Raw genomic sequence first — 18120 nt, forward strand, 5'->3', positions numbered from 1 at the left:
AACTGCAGCTAATGAAGAAGTTCTGCACATGAAACTGCATCATGCAGCATCAGAGCCTTTTGATTCTATAAATGTACTAGAATTTATCTTCGATTTGATGCAGGGAGGAGCGGCACAAGCATGATTTTTCCAAAAACAACAATGCAGCCAGTAGAGTTAATGAGGTCATATAATGTTCAATAAATGATGAATATGAACAATATTGAATCTAGACAGAAACCCTCCACATTTTAATACATCTTTGCATTAAATATATTGTTACGTATTGTATTTTTGTTCTTATTTGTTAGTTGCCAGTTATAACAAGCATAGCATATTCAAATATGCTAGACTAGCATTAGAATTGTCATTGTGACTTTAAAAACATTTCAAATAAGAAAATAAACTTGACTACTTGCAAGTAAGAGCACCTTCCCTCTTTATTTCCAAGTGTGCCTTTGAAAAGAGCCATGCCCCCCCCCCCCCAACTGAATAAATACACTTGAATGAAAGGTGGGGTTATTTTTAATAGATAGATAGATGCACGTCCTTATCTTGGATGCCAATAAGTGAGGAGGCTGTTGAATGTTTCTGAGTCCTTGAAAAGCAACAACTGCAATGAAAAGCTCCCGTGCGCATAGATGAAAGCTGGGAACGTCATCATTACAACTTTCATTTTCTCTCTTAGATCAGAACTGAAAGACATCGGCGAGCCAGAGAACGAGTCGTGGCCTTCGCTCGCCCACGTGACCAGCGAATGAGCCTTGTTCATGCGTCTCCCTGCGTGCCACTCCCACATCGTCATGAACTGTGAGCAGGACTTCGGAGACGGGGGCTTGGGAGTGACCCTCACACTACGACTGCTCATGCACGGAAAGGTTGGTCATGAATAAATGTATGCCGAAGGCCGCTTTGCAAACACAAGATTTGCGACAGCTTCATAAATAATAAATTTGTCTCCCAATGTTGGGTTCTGTTTTTGCTTCTTTTAAGGCTTTATTTAACTATTTTTCCCTTCTCTGTTTACAGGAAGTAGGCAGCATCATAGGAAAGGTGAGGATTTTTCAATTACTTCTATTTGAACATGATCAGAGCTATAATCACTATGGCAGGGTTAATACTGTTTTTAAAGTGTTTTTTTCCTGATGTGTAATCTCATGTACAAGAGAGGTTGTAAAAAAAGAAGGTAGAAAACAAGAATGCAAGAAAGGAGGACCTTGTGGAGAAAAGGAGGGATATAAGGAAAGAAGGGAGGTAGGAAACAATGAGGGAAGAGATGGAAAACAAAAGGGAGCAAGAAAAGAGATGGATTGAAAACAAGGGAGGGACAGAAGTAGAGCACAAGAAAGAAAAGAAGGTAAGATAGAAAAAAAAAGAAATAGCCAAGGAAGAAAAAGAAAAAAATCGACACATGGGAGGGATGACACAAAGACTTTAAAAACAACTATAAAACTAAGTTAAAATGTATTTATAGCAATACATTTATTTGCTTGTTCTATCATTTTTTTCCACATATGAAAAATAGTGAAATCAAATTGCATACGTTTCCAGCCTAAATAGGAACTCTGTATGTCAATTGAAGAGTCTGTGTAACATTTCACTGCATCCAGATTCTGTTTTTATTTTCAAAAGTATACCAATGCCGTCTAACGAACAGCTCTTGCTCTAAATATCCCCATCCAAAATATAATTGCCTCCATCCAAGCCTCTCTCTAGACCTCCTCACCAGCCCCTTCCTCCCATAAAGCATCACAGTAATCCATCAAACAAAACCATTAGTCCATTGACCGCAAGCCTCTTGTTGAAATCGAGCTCCAAAGGCATATTAGCGTTGGCCCCATGTGAGCACTTTTAGCGTCTGCCATGAAAGGTGTGTCGGTGGTGGGTTGCTTCATCTGCTCCCCCCTGAGTTTGAACCTTAAAAGACATCAGTGGGAGGAAGAAGAAGAAAAAAAAATAAGTGAGTGCAGTTGATTGGAAAGAAAGATGTCACAATGGATGCGAAGTGCATGGCAGGAAACAATAAGTCGGGGGGAAAACAAAGGATGAAACAACAGAGAGGAGGAGATATGAAGAAAGATGGAGATGAGTCTGGTCTGTAAAGTGCAGCTTGTCAGAGAGAAGCACTTGATGTGGAGCAGCTGAACTGATAGAGTACGTCTCCGCCCTTCCCATCTCTGGGGCGAACATCACGTCTCTTCCCCATCTTATAGGCTACCAACAAATACACTGTAAATGTTAGATTTTGTTTTCCAGGAACACAAAAAGTGACAGGTTTGTTGAGCTGTGAGTTGATGCCTCTGTTGATCTTCTTTTTGAAAGGTATCAGATTGAAGACAAGGGCGAGAATAGTTTGGATGGACATTAGCCCCCCCAAAACAGTGAGATGGAGTAGAAGAAGCATTCAAAGAGCCTGCAGAGGTCGTGACACGAATCTGTCACATGCTGTTTTCCCTTGCAGTTGCTCACAAGGGAGCAACTGCAGATTGCTTTTTAAGCCAGATGTGGCTTAAAAAGCCACATCTGGCTTTTTAAGCCAGATGTGGATTAAAGTTTATATAAGTACGTGTCTGACGGAAAACAGAAAAGAGTGTTGCACAACTGTTAATCTACCAAGACATGAAACAGAAAAGTTGTGGAAGGAAAGCATTACTCAGACTAGCAGCCAAGAGGTTAACTTTGAGATTCACAGCTGAGTCTGTTAACCTGATGAACACTGGTGATGCATTTCATTAATAGGACATTTATGGAATACTGGCAAGAAAAAGGCTGATTTGTTGTCGTATTCTGCATTTTACAGAAGTTCAATTTTATGGCCAAATTTGGAAAGAGATGCTCTGGTCATATCAGATCAAAATGTAACATTTTCCCTTTCATGTCAAATAGTATATCATCCTGAACAAATCTTAATTTTCACATCTCATTTCACGCTAATTAAGTCTTTTGGCAAACTTTTACATAACTTAATCTCTTGTAATCGAGGAACCTCTGTTCATGTCATTTTACAACTTAAGACAAAAAATAAATAGATACACTTAGCAAAATATGTACCTGTAATGGAATGGAGTTAGGTATACCCTAAATATCTATCACATAAAATCCCACATTCAAGTTTGTGGTTAAAACTAAATGTGAAAAAGTTCCAGAGAATCGAGTTACTTTAACAAAGCAGTGTATTTCTGATCATGTTTTTATGCAGAGGGCATCACCAGGATGCGCTGCAGAATGACTTTTTCTTTCTTCTGAATGTGAAGGTTTAGAGCTTGAGCTTTACTAAGGGGTTGAATATGCTGCTATGTTGACACTGAATCGTGTTCATCTTTGTTTAAAGCTGCCCTTGTCTTTTTCAGAAAGGAGAGACCGTGAAGCGAATACGAGAAGAGGTAAACTATTCATGACTTTAGACCTAAGTGGCATTTGTTTTTATCATTCGTGCTCTGACCAATGAAGACACGTTTTCTCTTTCGCTTTTAGTCACATTTTCATACTTTCTGTGACACTTAGCGAGCTGAAAAGCGTTCCTAACAAATACATTGCTTGAAATTCCTTTGGGGTAATGAAAACACGTTTTCAATCTAAACCTTTTCTCTCCGCTCTCCCAAAGCAAAGCTCAACAAATCCCTTTCGTCTTTCCCTTCCCCAATTAAAGCAGCCTCCCGTTTTCTCTCCACTTGTCCCCCGATTTCCCTCTTTATGAATCTCAAGAGTGCAGCCAAACTAATGCCGCTTGGTTAGGTCTCAGTATTAAAAAGTAATTAGACTGACACTCGTGGCGGCATATTTGATTCCTTCACTACTGAAAAGGTTTAATGCTGTGCTTTATGAGGCAGAAGGATAAACAGAGGAACAGTGAGGCCACTGGACAATGCAGCTGTGCAGAGCTGCAGGATAAAGCAGTCAGCCATGGTAGCCTTCCAGCCGTCCACTCAGGCAGTGTTGACCTTTGTTGCTTCAGTTTCTCTGAGAACGTCTTCCTCTAAACCCTGTCTTGAAACTTTGAATGACCTTAAAGACAAAATAAAATAAATTTAAAGAAAACTTTCGAAAACCCAGATAAAAATGTCCCAGGAGTCATAATTAATGGAGATCAGAGTTGCACTTAGTAAAATATCTTATCCACTTTCATCCTTTATCTACGTTTGAAAAGCTATTCAAGCCTGAACTCTACCACAAAGAAAGAACAGCTTAATTCAGCTTTTCCTGAATTTTCATGATGGATGAAAAAAATCTTTAAAGTCTAAATTAGGGTTAATAAGCTGTTGCCAATCTTAAGTAGCCATTGGAGTACAATCTGGACCGGCTGGCAGTCTATCACAAGGCAACGCAGAGGCACACAGGACAAGCAGACAGGCACATAAAACTCACTTCTGAGGGGAATTTAGAGAGATCAATTTACCTAACATGGACTGTGGGATGAAGCTTGTGTATCTGTACCTAATATAGAAACATCAAACAAGCTCAGAAAACCTTTTTTTTTTCATTAAAATAATAATACTTATTTTAAAAAAAAACTAAACCAGAAAGAGGTGAACTGGATTATTATGTATGACAAGAATACAAACTAAACGTTGCCTTACTCGCTCTAATTTCACAGAACTGTACAGAAGCTTACTCTATGAAAATCTGAATTATTATCCGAAATATTATTACAACGCCATTGCATCAAATTCTGAGACGCAAGACGAAGATCAAATCCATCTTCTGGCTGCAGCGTATTATTTAACCTCTCTTTTAACTTTGTTTTCTTTCTTTCTTTCTCAGTTGTTTTACAGATAATGTTTGAAATGTTGAAATGCTGTCTGCTGACTGCTCCACAGAGCTGCGCGCGCGTCAACATCTCAGAGGGTTCCTGTCCAGAGAGGATCATCACCATCACCGGCTCCACGGAGAGCGTTTTCAGAGCTTTCACCATGATCACGTACAAACTGGAGGAGGTCGGTGTGACACACTCAACATCTCCACAGCTTACTGCTAATTTGAGAGAGATGAAAACAGCAGATCAATCATAATTTCAACCTTCTGAGAGGGTTTGATGAAACAAATTGAGATAAGAGCAGAAAACACTTGTAGTGAGATATTAGGATGTTGCCATAGTCATATTGGAGTCATAAATAAAGCTTGCACTTGAAGTCTGGATAAAGTCCAAAAACACATTTCACCAGATGATAACAAGATGAGGTGAAGCTCATAAGCTTCACCTCACGTTCTTCCCTTAATGTGTTCTTAAAGCTAATGACCACAGTCCAATGTAAAACATTAAAAGACAAAAATTACTATTTCAGTATTTCTAAGCATTTAAGGTGCCTGCAGATGAGATTGTTTTGTAAAGTGTGTAGATGCTACTTTGTAGCATAAAATCTATAAAAATACATTTAAGTTTGTGATCATCGTATGACAAAATGTAGAAAAATGTTGCAAATTTTATGTATGGCTGACAGATAACTTTTGACGACCAAACACATTAAGGTGAAACATGTTGGGTTCAGCCTAAAAAAATTGTTACTGCAACTAATGTATACCTGCTGATGCGAGATGATTGTACATGCCTGATCTAGGCTTTCAATCCGTAACGTCCCCTGGTGACTGTCTAGCACAACGTTAATTAATTTAGTGGAATTTCCTCTCAGCTTAGGCCTCACAGCAAAGTCTGACAAGAAAACAGATGCTCAGGCCAACACCCCCCAGTAAAAATACACACTGCAGGAGCACAGTGCAGTTTTCATTAAAGATCTTTCACATTCACCTCGTTTCATCCCTGAAACTCCTGAGTTTCCATGGCAATGCGCTGGCCTACCCACTGTGTGCAGCTTCCACCGTATAGTCGGGTTATTGAATGTCTTACACCTTTAATTAAAAACAAAGGGAATAATCAGATTGTTTTTGAACTGATTATTAGACTCCTTTTTCTGTCTCTATCACAACAGTGCAAGTTAATTTACTTCTTTGTTTGCTGTTGATTAACAATGTTTCAGTCATATTTTTGCAAATGCAAACACTCAATGACCAGAATCAACATGTCCCAGGTCAGGAATGCAACACTCTTTAGTGTAACTTTGCTCCAAAAGATAAATACTGCAGAACTAAACAAATGTACACAAAAATGTCAAAATTTGCACAAAATGAGAGAACCCTAATTAGTCTCTTTAGACAGTTTATTAGCAAAAAGAAAAAAGTTGATTTGTTAATTCCACTTTAAAGGAATGCATGTGAGGAGACCAGCTTTACATTAAAAGTGCCTGTGAGAACTGCTCTCTTTGCTTTAAGAGCCTTGTTCCATCACATTGAGAAAGTATAGGAATGTTCGAGACCATTTAGATGTGGTGATTATATTTAGATCAAATCAAGAAAAGGATGCCCAGAGTCTGCGTGTTCCTCTTCTAATGAGACGAGACGTCAAGAGAGCCCGATCCGCCTCACTAAATATAGCCATGAAGCACGGAAACACAAGAGGCTCATCAAAATATCCCTTTAAACTTAAAGTTCACAGTTATTTGAATTATTGTGTGATTTATTTCATGAGTAAAATTCCCCACGGCTGCACATCCATAGCTCATGTTCTCCTCATGAGTTAAACTCGTTTTAGCAGCAAAAGTGGCACCAATACCAACCACTGATGAGAAGAAATCCATGTTTGCTGGGATTTTTGAAGGTGAGGTGGTACATTTACATGTCAAATGTTGAAAGGGGGAAAATTCTTCATTAAATGAAATATTTAACTCAAATAGCACACAGCATAACTAATGAGTTTTCAATTACAAATGCAACAAAAACATATATACATTAACATTCTTCCAATTCTGTACGTTTAAATATTAACTTTAGATGGCTATTTCATCAGATAACCTTTAACATGTTAACAGCTTCCTGTCAGCAAAAAAAAAAAAAGGTTTTGTATTTTGTGTCGAGAGCCAGGTTATAGATGTAGGCTACAGTAGTTGAACTGTTCACACTGTGCAGCTGCAAATATATAACATTGCTTTTTTACCACAACAATGCATTTTAAAATATAAATCAAGATAATAAATATGCTTCTATTTGTTTCATGAAGAAAAATATAAAGCAATGTTTACAATGTGTTACAACCACTCCCTTTAATATGTTAGAATAGAGCAAAGCAAAGTAACAATTAATTGTGAAATGGGAGAAATAAAAGTCATAGTGCATTTGGATCCAGTTCCCTTTACAATGATTCCCCCAGAAAACTAAATGAAGTCATTTTGTCAGTACATAAGAGGTTTGTTATTGGGAAAAAAAACAACAAAAAAACAGCATCATGAAGACCAAGGTTAGACATGGGTAACGCTTAAAACAGATTTGGGTGATAAAACAATCTCCCCATGTTGAAACATCTTACAGAAAACTGTTATCTGAAAATAGAAAGAAAGGCAAGAAAGCAAGAAAGGTACCTCAGCTACCAAGACCCAGACCAAAACAAGCCAAGAGGACCATGATTACTCTGAAGAAGCTGCAGAAATTCCCAGCTCAGTCAGGCAGACATGTAATCTAGTCTTTATAGAAAAGTGAGAAGAAAAAAAGCCAGTGTTGATAGAAAGTCTCTTTCTCAACATAAAAACACCTAAATGTCAGAAGTTAATAATATATCAAACTTAAATAATGAAAACTAAAGATGTTATTAACTGTTATACTGGCCCTGCATGTACTTTGTACTGGTTCGATACCTAAATATCTAAAAATTCAGTTTCAGGCTGCATTTTTAACTTTGGTACAAAAATGATAAAGACCGTTATTTTAAGGTAAAGTGAGGATATTCAGTATCACTCTCAACTCTACCAAGACCCATGAGTGCATTTGCAAGACACTGCAAATATTAATGTTTTCATTTGCTGTATGAAAACATGAAATAATGCAGAATTTGTTGCTCACTGAGATAACCTTTGGCTCAACTCTGGATTTTTAGAGTCCTCTATCTTTTGCCATGCTGCATCACCATGGCAACTTGCACAGGTTATGTTTCTAGCATGAAGGAACAACACAAATAAAAGCACCGCCTTCCAGCAAATCAATACTGCTGGAAAATAAGAGGTAAAAAATAAATCTGTGCTTGATAAGAGACTAATTTCTGTCTACCTGAATTAAACAGTAAGGAATTTTGAGAGGGTTTTTTTACGAATACAATATTGACATCAACTAGCTGAAAGCTACAGATCAAAAACTCCCAGACTTTAGAGTTTTATATCCTGTTTGTCATTTAATAATAGATGGCCGACAGGTGTATCTTCTCTATTTTTACTCCAAATCTTAACAAGGTATTTGGCCCAGATACTTTTTTTTTTAATCAAGCAATGAAAATTATAAATTTTTGATAAAGAGATTTGTTACATTTTTACTGTGAGTTGCATGTAATTGCAGCATTCAGGGCCTCTAGCAGTTGGTCCAGATGACTGAAAGCAGGAGGATAACTGCTGGTTCTAAAGAATTGCTGTCAGCTCACCAATTGAGCCTATTGATCAATAGGATTTAGAGTTGCCGGTCGGTAGTTCGCAGTCTGCTTTTTCAGCCTTTAAAATAAGCTATTAGCTGTCAGTCTGTCTCAGCACGATAAACAGGTGAATAATAATGGAAACAACAAATGATTTCGAACCCTTTGTTTCAATTAGATTTTTAACTAAGCCTCAGAACTAAGAAAATCGAAGTAGCAGTATGTACACATTACATGATTTTAAACATACCATAAAATACTCTGGAAACATATAAGACAGTGTTTACATATATATATATTTTTAATTCAGCTCTTTCAAACTGATCCTCCTGGAAGCGAGCAGCACATTTTCCCCACAATCTTCCATGTGGTTACTGCTTTCTCTGTTGTATAGATTCCTGTGGTTTTATTAAACGTTTGAAATGTCATTAAAGACAACAGACAGGAGTGAAGAAGAGATTCCTTCCCAGCCTCCTGGGAATTTCGCCTGTACCTGACAATTTATGATTCTTCAACCAGCATGGATACAACAGACTTTAGCTATAGTTTGAGGGTTGCTGCAGGAAATATATTCCTCTCACTTCTTGTTTTCTGCATTCCAATAATTATTTCGCCCTATTGTGTTTCCTCCCCCTCCACCCCACCGTAGGACCTGAATGCACTGGTGGCCAATGGCACCATAAGCTCCAAGCCACCAGTCACTCTTCGGTTGGTCATCCCTGCCAGCCAGTGTGGCTCACTCATTGGGAAGGGAGGCGCAAAGATAAAGGAGATCAGAGAGGTGAGAAATGAATCCATGTCAGAGAATATATGAAATATAAAAAGAGCAAATCTGCTTCTGGAAATGAGAGATGAAGGGTGTAGCTGGAGGTGAGCGACCTTCCTTTTCATTTCGTAGTTTCCTGGCTAAAGTCCTTCGAGCATAAGAGTCCCATGCAAATGAAGAAGTAAGCTATTAAAAAGAAGTCCAGCTTTTACCCAGGTTGCCATAAAAAATAATAAAAAGCAAACGAATGAATGAATGAATGCGGTTACAGGGCTGTATTATGGCAGTTTTTGCCTTGCTGTGTGAGAGTTATCTACCCTAGACCACTGAGGTTCTTCCCCAACTTCAAACCCCTGATTAAGTTGTATAGTCTTTAAATCAACATCCTGTCCTCATTTATAAAGCTAAATTTGGTTTTATCTCTTTGTATTTGCAAACTTAAATACTGCAAGTACAACAACTTTGAGTCATTGTGTCAAAGGCTAAAAGCATCCAAGTATTCTGCCACTTACTAGTGGAATCAACTCTAAAATCATCTACATTTAAAGATATTCACACATGCATATATTATTGCTTTATTGATTAATTAATTAGTGTTGTATATGTCATTGGACCCATTTTTAGCTCTGATTGCATTTGCATTTTTAGACAATGCACATAACATAAAATATTTATGCCTGAGTTGTATTTACAAATAGAATAAAATAAAAACACAGCATTTTATAAAACAGAAACCTGTCAGAAAAACACATAAAAGATAATGAGGTTGCACTATTAATGTGTCTGCATTTGTATTTTTCTTTTAAAACATACATGGGTTTTTTTGTGAATAAGTTTTGTATTACTGCAAATGGGTTTGTATTTTTTAGCAAAGTGTTTAACTTTTAAATGTTGCTTTTAATTTTTTTTGTGTAAATGAAGAATTCTTGGAAAGTAGAAAGACCATTCAGTAAATGCCAAATAAAAAACAAACTAATGTTTATTAACGACCTGTGCGGTTGGTCTCCTTCCACGTAGGTTAAGAAACGTATTGTTATCGAATCCAGTCGAAGCAAAGTGAAGCGTCACGGCAGTGTGATCATGAATGGCCTTATCTCCTCAATCAAATTGATCTTTGTATCCTGTAACATTTACAGAGCACAGGAGCTCAGATACAGGTGGCAGGGGATTTGCTGCCCAACTCTACTGAGCGAGGGGTTACGATATCTGGGAATCAGGACTCGGTAATCCAGTGTGTCAAGCTCATCTGCACAGTAATCCTGGAGGTAGGAGGCACACGGTTCCTCTCTTTGCTGACATTTGTGAAAGCCTTCCTGCTGCAGCAGCGGGAAGGTAACGACTGCTGTTGACGTGCAGGTTAGAGTTTCACCCCACAGCTCCTGGCTCCACTGCTGCAGTAGTTCACATATTTCTCGTTGGTTGCATGACCTCTTTGTTATGCAATATTCCTATGAGTGTGTTGCATTGAAGCTGGCGCAGCCACACTGAGAGTCATTGTGTAGAGGGGGGTCACGCAGTTACAAAAGAGCAAGCTTCTTTAATGTTAGGACTTGCTGTACTGAAAACAGGACATTACATGAAGTGGGGAGGTCTGGCTCTGAGGTTAAAGCTCTATCTCCTAAAAGACAGAAGTTTGCTCACAGAAAATAAAGTGGCCAGCAGCACATTCTGTACACCTTATAGGCAACATCTCTCTTGAGGAAACTGACAGGGCAGAAAGAGAGAGAAAAAAAAAAAACCCCGAGCCCGGTTTTCTCAATGTGTGTTAATGGAAGTGCACAAGCGGCTTTTTGTTTTAGCGCTGCAGCTGGACCTGGCTGACTAATTGCTAGTTTGAACCAGTTTTCTTCAAAGGCTTGCAACTTTCATTAGGATTCTGTTCCAGCGGCATCTTGCTTTTGGCTCCCAAGATTTAAATTATGCAAAGTTATACAAAGATTTTATGACTGTTCTACATTTTCAACTCAAAGGCGTAGACTATCGTGTACGCTTTGTAATCTCCTTCTCTTATCAGCGTTTGAATAATTTTATCTTGAAATAACTCTATCAGTGGAGGCTTAATCCAAGCCCGTCCACAACCTCGGTGTGTGTCACATAATAAAACACAACTATTATCAACATGTAACATTTATTGTTGTAGTTTATGGCAAATTTATTTTTTGCTGATTTAATTCAAAAACTGAAACTCAGACAAAGATTCAAGTTGGCAAGTTCTGTTAGAAAATGAAATCAAGATGGAAGCAAGAGGAGCTCAAAAACTACTTCCATTTTGAGGCCTCAATTGCTGTAAGCCATAATCATGAACTTTCTGAATCTAGTTAATGAAAGAAATACATTTATCTAAATTATATAATTTGAGATGTATTTGTACATAGTCAATGTAAAACAGAAAAAAATAAAAATAAAAACAAATACGACAAAGACAGATGCTGAAAACATTGCTAATATTTTAAGTATCGTCTTTATTTTATTCTTTTAGAATTATTGTTTTAATTTTAAAATAATAATTTTATCACTCACTGATTTAATGAGATTCATGTTTAGAGTATAACTTTATGTTCCCTTTGTTAAAGGTTTCAGCCTCTGATTATTTGTTTTTTCTCCTCAGTCTCCACCTAAAGGTGCCACCATCCCCTACCGACCGAGTCCTTCACCAGCTGCTCTCCTTATTGCAGGGAACCAGGTAAGAAATTGAAATATTAAAAATGATTTTAGGATGGCTCCAGACTGTAGTTTTACAAAAAAAAAAGTTGTGAGCCGAAAAATTCCCAAATAGAGGAAATAATGCAGAAAGAAATAAATCAGTAATATAAATGACATGATTACTTCTGTTGGGTTTTATTTTAAGAGGTTGCGAGTCATAGCTAAAATAAATTATAAGGAGACTTGTTTCTTCTTATAAGGTTAATTAAATTAACATATTTAAATCTAATTAAAATATGTGGACTTATTTCACCAAAATAAAAAAATGTCCTCATCATGACAGAGGAAACTACAAGATTACCAGGAAGTTATTAGTTGACTTTTCAAGTTGTCCACCAACACACCAACAAATGTCTCCAACAAAAAAACTACGGAGGACAGGGAACTAAAATAACTGCCACCATAAATCAGTTTAAGTGTTTTCATCTATGAGGCATAAGTTTTTTCTATTTTAAGTTCCATTTGCAATTATGTACACTATGCTTTTAAGAAAAAAAAAGAAAGAAAGAGAGAAACAAACAAAGGAAAGACAAAAGAAAGCTGAACAACTTATCCCTGTTATTTTTATATTTTATACTTTAAAAACTTATTGCATCGTTTTGTATTTCTTTGGATTTGTTTATTGTTTAGCAAATTATCTGCTTATTACTGTGGAAATCCAGGACAACTACTTGGAAATAAAAAACTGCATTTCAACATTTTTCTTATTTAATTATATCAGAAAAAATATATAAATGCAATAAGTCTCATGGTGGATGTTGTGATGTGATTATTGTAGCAGTAAAACAGAGCAGAATGACAAATGGTTAGAAGAGGACCAATGATATTAATGAAGCAGAATAGTAATTTTATATTGTTTTTGGATAGATAGCACAAGTCACTGTGTTGCAAGTCTCAAGTCTTTGTCCTCAAGTCCGAGTCAAGTCTCAAGTCAAGTCAGGCAAAATTCAAGTCAAGCCCCAAGTCGTCAGCTTGGAATTTCAAGTCCTTTTGAGTCGTTTTTTTTTTATTTTTACGTTTTTAAACAACGCTCCAATGCTAAATGACTTAAGAAGAAAGAGATCGGGCTTTTTCTGTAATTGCCCCTATTCTATGGAACAATTTACCTTTCCACATTAGATCTGCCGACAGTTTGGATCATTTTAAATCGCTTTTAAACACTCATTTTTATTCATTGCCATTTAATTGAAGTAGTGCTTGATACCCTGTTTTTTATTTATTTATCATTTTATGTTTTTGTTGTTCTTGTAAACCACTTTGGTGCAGTTTTTCACACCTGTTTTTAGAATGCTATATAAATAAACTTGACTTGACTACTGTCAGAGGAGGGGGGGAGTAAAACTAACGTAAGAGCCGTGGAGGAAGGACGGAATATTTATGGAAAAATGCTAATAAGGGAGCAGGATGGGTAGTTTCTCTTATGAATCCACCATCCATCCTGCGATGGAACTGGACCCAGTTCATCATTGTGATGGGACAGAGAAACTCTCTTCCCTGAGTTCCGGTACAGAACCTGCTTTCTGATCCGGACCCTGCTCACTACTTGGATACCAATTAACTAAACAGTTGTGTGTCCAGACTCCTCCTTCTGGTTGGGGATTTGCCCAATTGAAATTCAAGCAAAGAAATTGAATTCAATGGGCGAAATCCCAGATGTTGCACTGAAGGGAGATAAGAATCGAGTGGAATTGTGTAGGAAGGCAATGACCAGACTGAGTTCTTCCTAAAGTTCCTTGGAGGTGACACTTGCATGGTCCATTTTTTTTTCTTTTTCCTCTGTTTTTTTTATTTTGTTATTACCCCTGCTGTAAAGACAAGAATTCTATTGAAGGTCACTGGTGGGAGCCTGAGTGGATTTTACGTGTGTAAAATGACTGGATGCTGTTGTTTGAGAAGGGGCAGATACCCTCAGACCACCTTCCCCCACCGTCCCCTCCCCGTGGAGCGAATCACAAGATTAGCAAGTGAGGCTGGAGGCCTGCCGTCTCCTCTGGCTGTAGCAGCAGCCAGATATTCTGCATAGCTGTCAGCAGTTCTGACACTGTTTGTGCTGCTTCAGACTCGAGTCAATTTACAGAATGGCTCTGTGTTTTTGATATTCCTCATAATAGGCAATAAAATTAAACCCGGGGCATGGCGCCGGTCACTGAGAGGAGGCTTTAATGAAAGCTGTGCCGTGATAAGGATGCATAAATCTGTGAGGGAAATGAAATAGGGTGGGAAAGGGTCTATGGAATGAGTCATAGCCCATAAGCCTATTACGTGTGTAAAAGTGTCAGAAATGCAGGCTTGAGAGGCTATCGCGGACCAAATTTGATCTGTGGCAACAGCTAAAAATAAACTAAACATTTTAAGCTTCTATTTATTATTCTCACATCATATGTAGTTCTCAAACTTGTGGCTAGTATGCACAGATTTACTTCCACCCACTTGCACTCCAAGCTAAAATATTTGCAGAGCTTTGCAGGCATGACAATGTGGTAACCTATACATTGGAGTGAAAAAGTATTTATTCCCCTGAACATCTTCGCTTTTTGTGAAGTTAGATCCAGAAAGCTTTATGTGCTATAATGGGATTTAATGTGACAGACCAAAACAAAGTAGCACACGACTGTGAAGCAGAAGACAAAATGTATATGGTTTTCAAAAATAAATGTGCAGAGAGTTTGTGTTTTTAGTCCCTTTCACCCTGATGCCCCAATAGGATTAAAGGCCTACAGCGGTCACCTGATTGGTAAACAGAGTCCAAAATTAAATCTCAGTGAATTACAGCTGCTTTAGATAATATTAGAGGACAAACAACTTAATGAAGACCAAGAAACTCAGCAGGCAGATCAGGGGAAATCTTTGGAGCAGATTAAAACTGGGTCAGTTTCTTGAACAACATTACGAGCTTTACATTCTTCACTGAACAACTATTTAATCCATCATCTGAAAATATTAAACGTACGACACAACTGCAAACTTAACAGGGCAAACTGTCTTCCACCTAAACAAAATGAGGACATTAACCCAGAGAAGCAGCCAAAACAACCATGTTAACTGAAGAGGAGCTGCAGAAATCCACAGCTCGGGTGGAAGAAAACTGACAGAACAACCATCAGCCATGCACTCAACTATTCTGGCCTTAATGGAAGAGCAGCAAGAAAAAAAAAACTATGTCAAAATCTGTTTGCATTTTGCAAAAAAATGAAGCAAAATTCAACTTGTGTGAAAACTTTAGCATGGCGTTGAAATCTCTTTTTACCTCCCTCATTTATTTCCATGTCTTTTTAGGTTTTTGACGCATCAGAATTCGCCCCCCACCCTCTCTATTCAGTCACCCAGGGTGGTCTGGACCTCCAGCAGGTAAGTGGACTGATCCCTGATGTGCAGTCTGTGTAACATGTAATATTCTCCTTAAAGTCTCTTGAATAAACCTGTCTCTGTTGGGAGCCAGCTTGTTTCAAGCACTAGTCTTTAAACTCCCCTGTAGAGCGGAGGAATGAGTGTTAGCTCTGTGAGGATCTGAGTGATGATAGAGAGCACGGCTTGTGCTGGAGGTGCACAGAAACACAGTCCAACACGCGGTATGAGGCATTAAAACCAACAGCTGAGCGCAAAGCTGCAGCTATTGTTCTTGCCTTTCATAGGAGCTATAAGCAGTGCCGAAACCTGATGCCACTGCGCACCACCACCGCAGATCCACTGTGTCTTTTTTTGTCCCGCCAAGCTCTGCACCACAAACATTTCGGCTTTAGGAATATTCGTCCCATGACAGCAGAGGAAGCTGCTGTCATGTTATCAGCATGGAAAGGGCAGCCTCTGGCTGAGGATAGTAAGATCTAAACATTCAACGCATTAAGTGGGTTTGTAAATTCTACCAATATTTCATGAATTTACACTGTTTCTGATCTTCTGGATTTAGACTCAGCTCTGATGCATTGATACAGTTCAAGGATGGGCTCTCCTCTCCCATTTATGACCGTATAGAATGGACTGGTAATAGATTCCAGACTGCTGGCGTCAGACAAAATTGAGTTAAGCTAAGTGCTGTCTGGTAGGGCCATAACTGTAATGAGGGAGGGATATAAAGACACCCCCTTAATTATTCAGATGGATAGATACATCCATAGATCCATGTTTTGCTTTTCAGATGTCGGATGGTCTCTTGAGTTTTGAGGCTTCAGCTGTGGTTTTACGCAGTACACCTTTTATTCAGAAATTTCTACCTAAATGTATCATTTTGCTTTCTCAGCAATAAAATCTGGCTGTAATCGTTTGTCAATGATCAAGTGCAACTTTAATGCTTCTGTAGCAATGCAGCCCTCTGAAGCAGAGTTCATTAAGTAGATCCTGAGACATTATCACCATATAACCACAGACAACTAAGGATGTCGTTCTGCCCTCCCTCAGTGCTTCAAGGCAATTCACTAAAAGAACAAAGATCATTTAAATTAAACATGACTTTATGCACAAATGTTGCAGTATTTTATTATTTAACTTATTCACAACTTTAGTAGGATGGCTAAAGAAATTTTATTCATGTTTATCAGCAAGATTGCAATTTATTAAAAATTCAAATCACTGCTAACAATTAGCATTGGTGCTGTAATGACAGACATACAAATCAAAACTGAGCTTGACTGGAATAGGAACTCACAATGGACACCATCAATCATCTTACAATAAACGCTTTCAGGAGGTCACTGTTTAGCCTGGCTCAAATACAAGACCAGAAACTTAACATTATTAAGTTAGTTGACTGATGAATTCATTGTCTTTGGTCTTGTCAATTGTGGCAGAATTATTTTGATAAAATTCTGCTCTGCAGTTCTTTTGAGTTGGCACTTTCAGCATTTCTTCTCCCTTGACATATTTGTTTTCTCCCGCAGGAATTTTGAAAAATATTGCTTTTATCAACTAAAGATTATTTTCTCAGTAATGTGCAACATTTTGCTGCCCCTAAACAAATACATTTCTAAGGAGTTTTTGAATTACTCTCAGTCAGTAGAGGATGAAGCCAAACACACAGTGAATCTACGGTTTCAGCTGCTTTTCCTCCATTTCATCCAGCTGTTGTCCTTGGCCTTACCTAGTGCAGCTTTATCTGATTCAGTGAGCAACCTGCATTATGTGCCAAAAACCACTCCAGATTCCAGATTTATTGAAAATGTTAGGTTTTGTTAGTTTTTTTCTGATGCTTTTCAATAGCTTTGTTGCTATGACATGAACAGTCAGTGTTCAGCCATTTCCTGTTCATTTGTTTAATAAGACCAAAACCTGCATTGATAAAATGCATGCTGCACATATTGCGTAATATATTTTTTCAATAAATATTTAAAACCATATCGACTGTAATTTTTTTTTGTAACGTTATGCTGGTTTCAAAAAGATAACTGGCAATTTAGTGTTGCAAGTTACCAAAACCAGGAAAACACATAATGATAATCAAGGTTAGCATAGCATAACTAAACATTATCAGTGTTAGGACACACTACCTGCAGTTCAGTACACATATGATGTTGGTTCAGTTACATTAGGAGAAAGTAGAGCAAACTATAAAGCAAAAGCTTGAGTCTCACTCCAGAAAAGTGGAATTTGTATCAATCAATTTTAAAGGTTTCTTTCTTCTATAGTGCATTGAAAATGCATACAGCAATCAATGGGACCCTGTCGGCTTCACCAAGTATGAAATATTTATGCTTTTGGGGGTTTATTAATGTACTAGACTCTTCATAGCTATAAGGACAGTTATGTTTGTGTAGCACGAAGCTCTGAAAAATGTAATAATCTTAATATTTTGTCCATTTGCCTGACATTGTGCTATCGGGTACATAGTTCATTGCAAATAACCATTTCCTTTATTTTAATATGGATTTCAGCACAAGAGGTGGGAAAAAATTATTTATTACTTCAGGTTAGGTAATTGGAGTTAAACCATGGTGAAAAAAGTACATTTGGATAGGTTGTTTTTTTAACCCATCATTGCAGTGATGGTACATCATGCACCGCAGTGGATTATTATTATTGTGTGTAATATTTGACATTTAAGGTGTATTTATTTTATAACATAGCCGTTAACTGGATCAAAAGAGTATTTTTTTCTGCAACAATATATTTTTTCAAGGCAACCATAAACCCATCATTGTTGGAATAAGCTCTGGACCCGGTATAGAAATGTCTCTATTCATATGTGTAGATTGTCCAGGAAATCAGAAAACTGCAGACAGAGCAGTTCTTAATAAAACTT

At 37.7% G+C, this 18120-nt stretch overlaps 1 protein-coding gene across 1 annotated transcript in view; it reads left to right on the forward strand.

Moving 5' to 3' along the window:
* LOC103467510 (poly(rC)-binding protein 4-like) overlaps window positions 1-18120 on the forward strand; it is a 42331-nt gene that overhangs the window by 16477 nt on the left and 7734 nt on the right. The window contains exons 2-9 of the mRNA XM_008413951.3: window positions 668-857; window positions 1009-1032; window positions 3330-3362; window positions 4797-4913; window positions 9069-9200; window positions 10322-10450; window positions 11794-11868; window positions 15165-15236. Of these exons, the coding sequence (XP_008412173.1) occupies window positions 750-857; window positions 1009-1032; window positions 3330-3362; window positions 4797-4913; window positions 9069-9200; window positions 10322-10450; window positions 11794-11868; window positions 15165-15236 (690 nt within the window). The 5' untranslated portion in view covers window positions 668-749. The remainder of the gene's footprint in view (window positions 1-667; window positions 858-1008; window positions 1033-3329; window positions 3363-4796; window positions 4914-9068; window positions 9201-10321; window positions 10451-11793; window positions 11869-15164; window positions 15237-18120) is intronic.

The sequence above is a fragment of the Poecilia reticulata genome, chromosome 7 (genome assembly GCF_904066995.2).
Source record: "Poecilia reticulata chromosome 7, P_reticulata-male-v2, whole genome shotgun sequence".
NCBI lineage: Eukaryota > Metazoa > Chordata > Actinopteri > Cyprinodontiformes > Poeciliidae > Poecilia > Poecilia reticulata.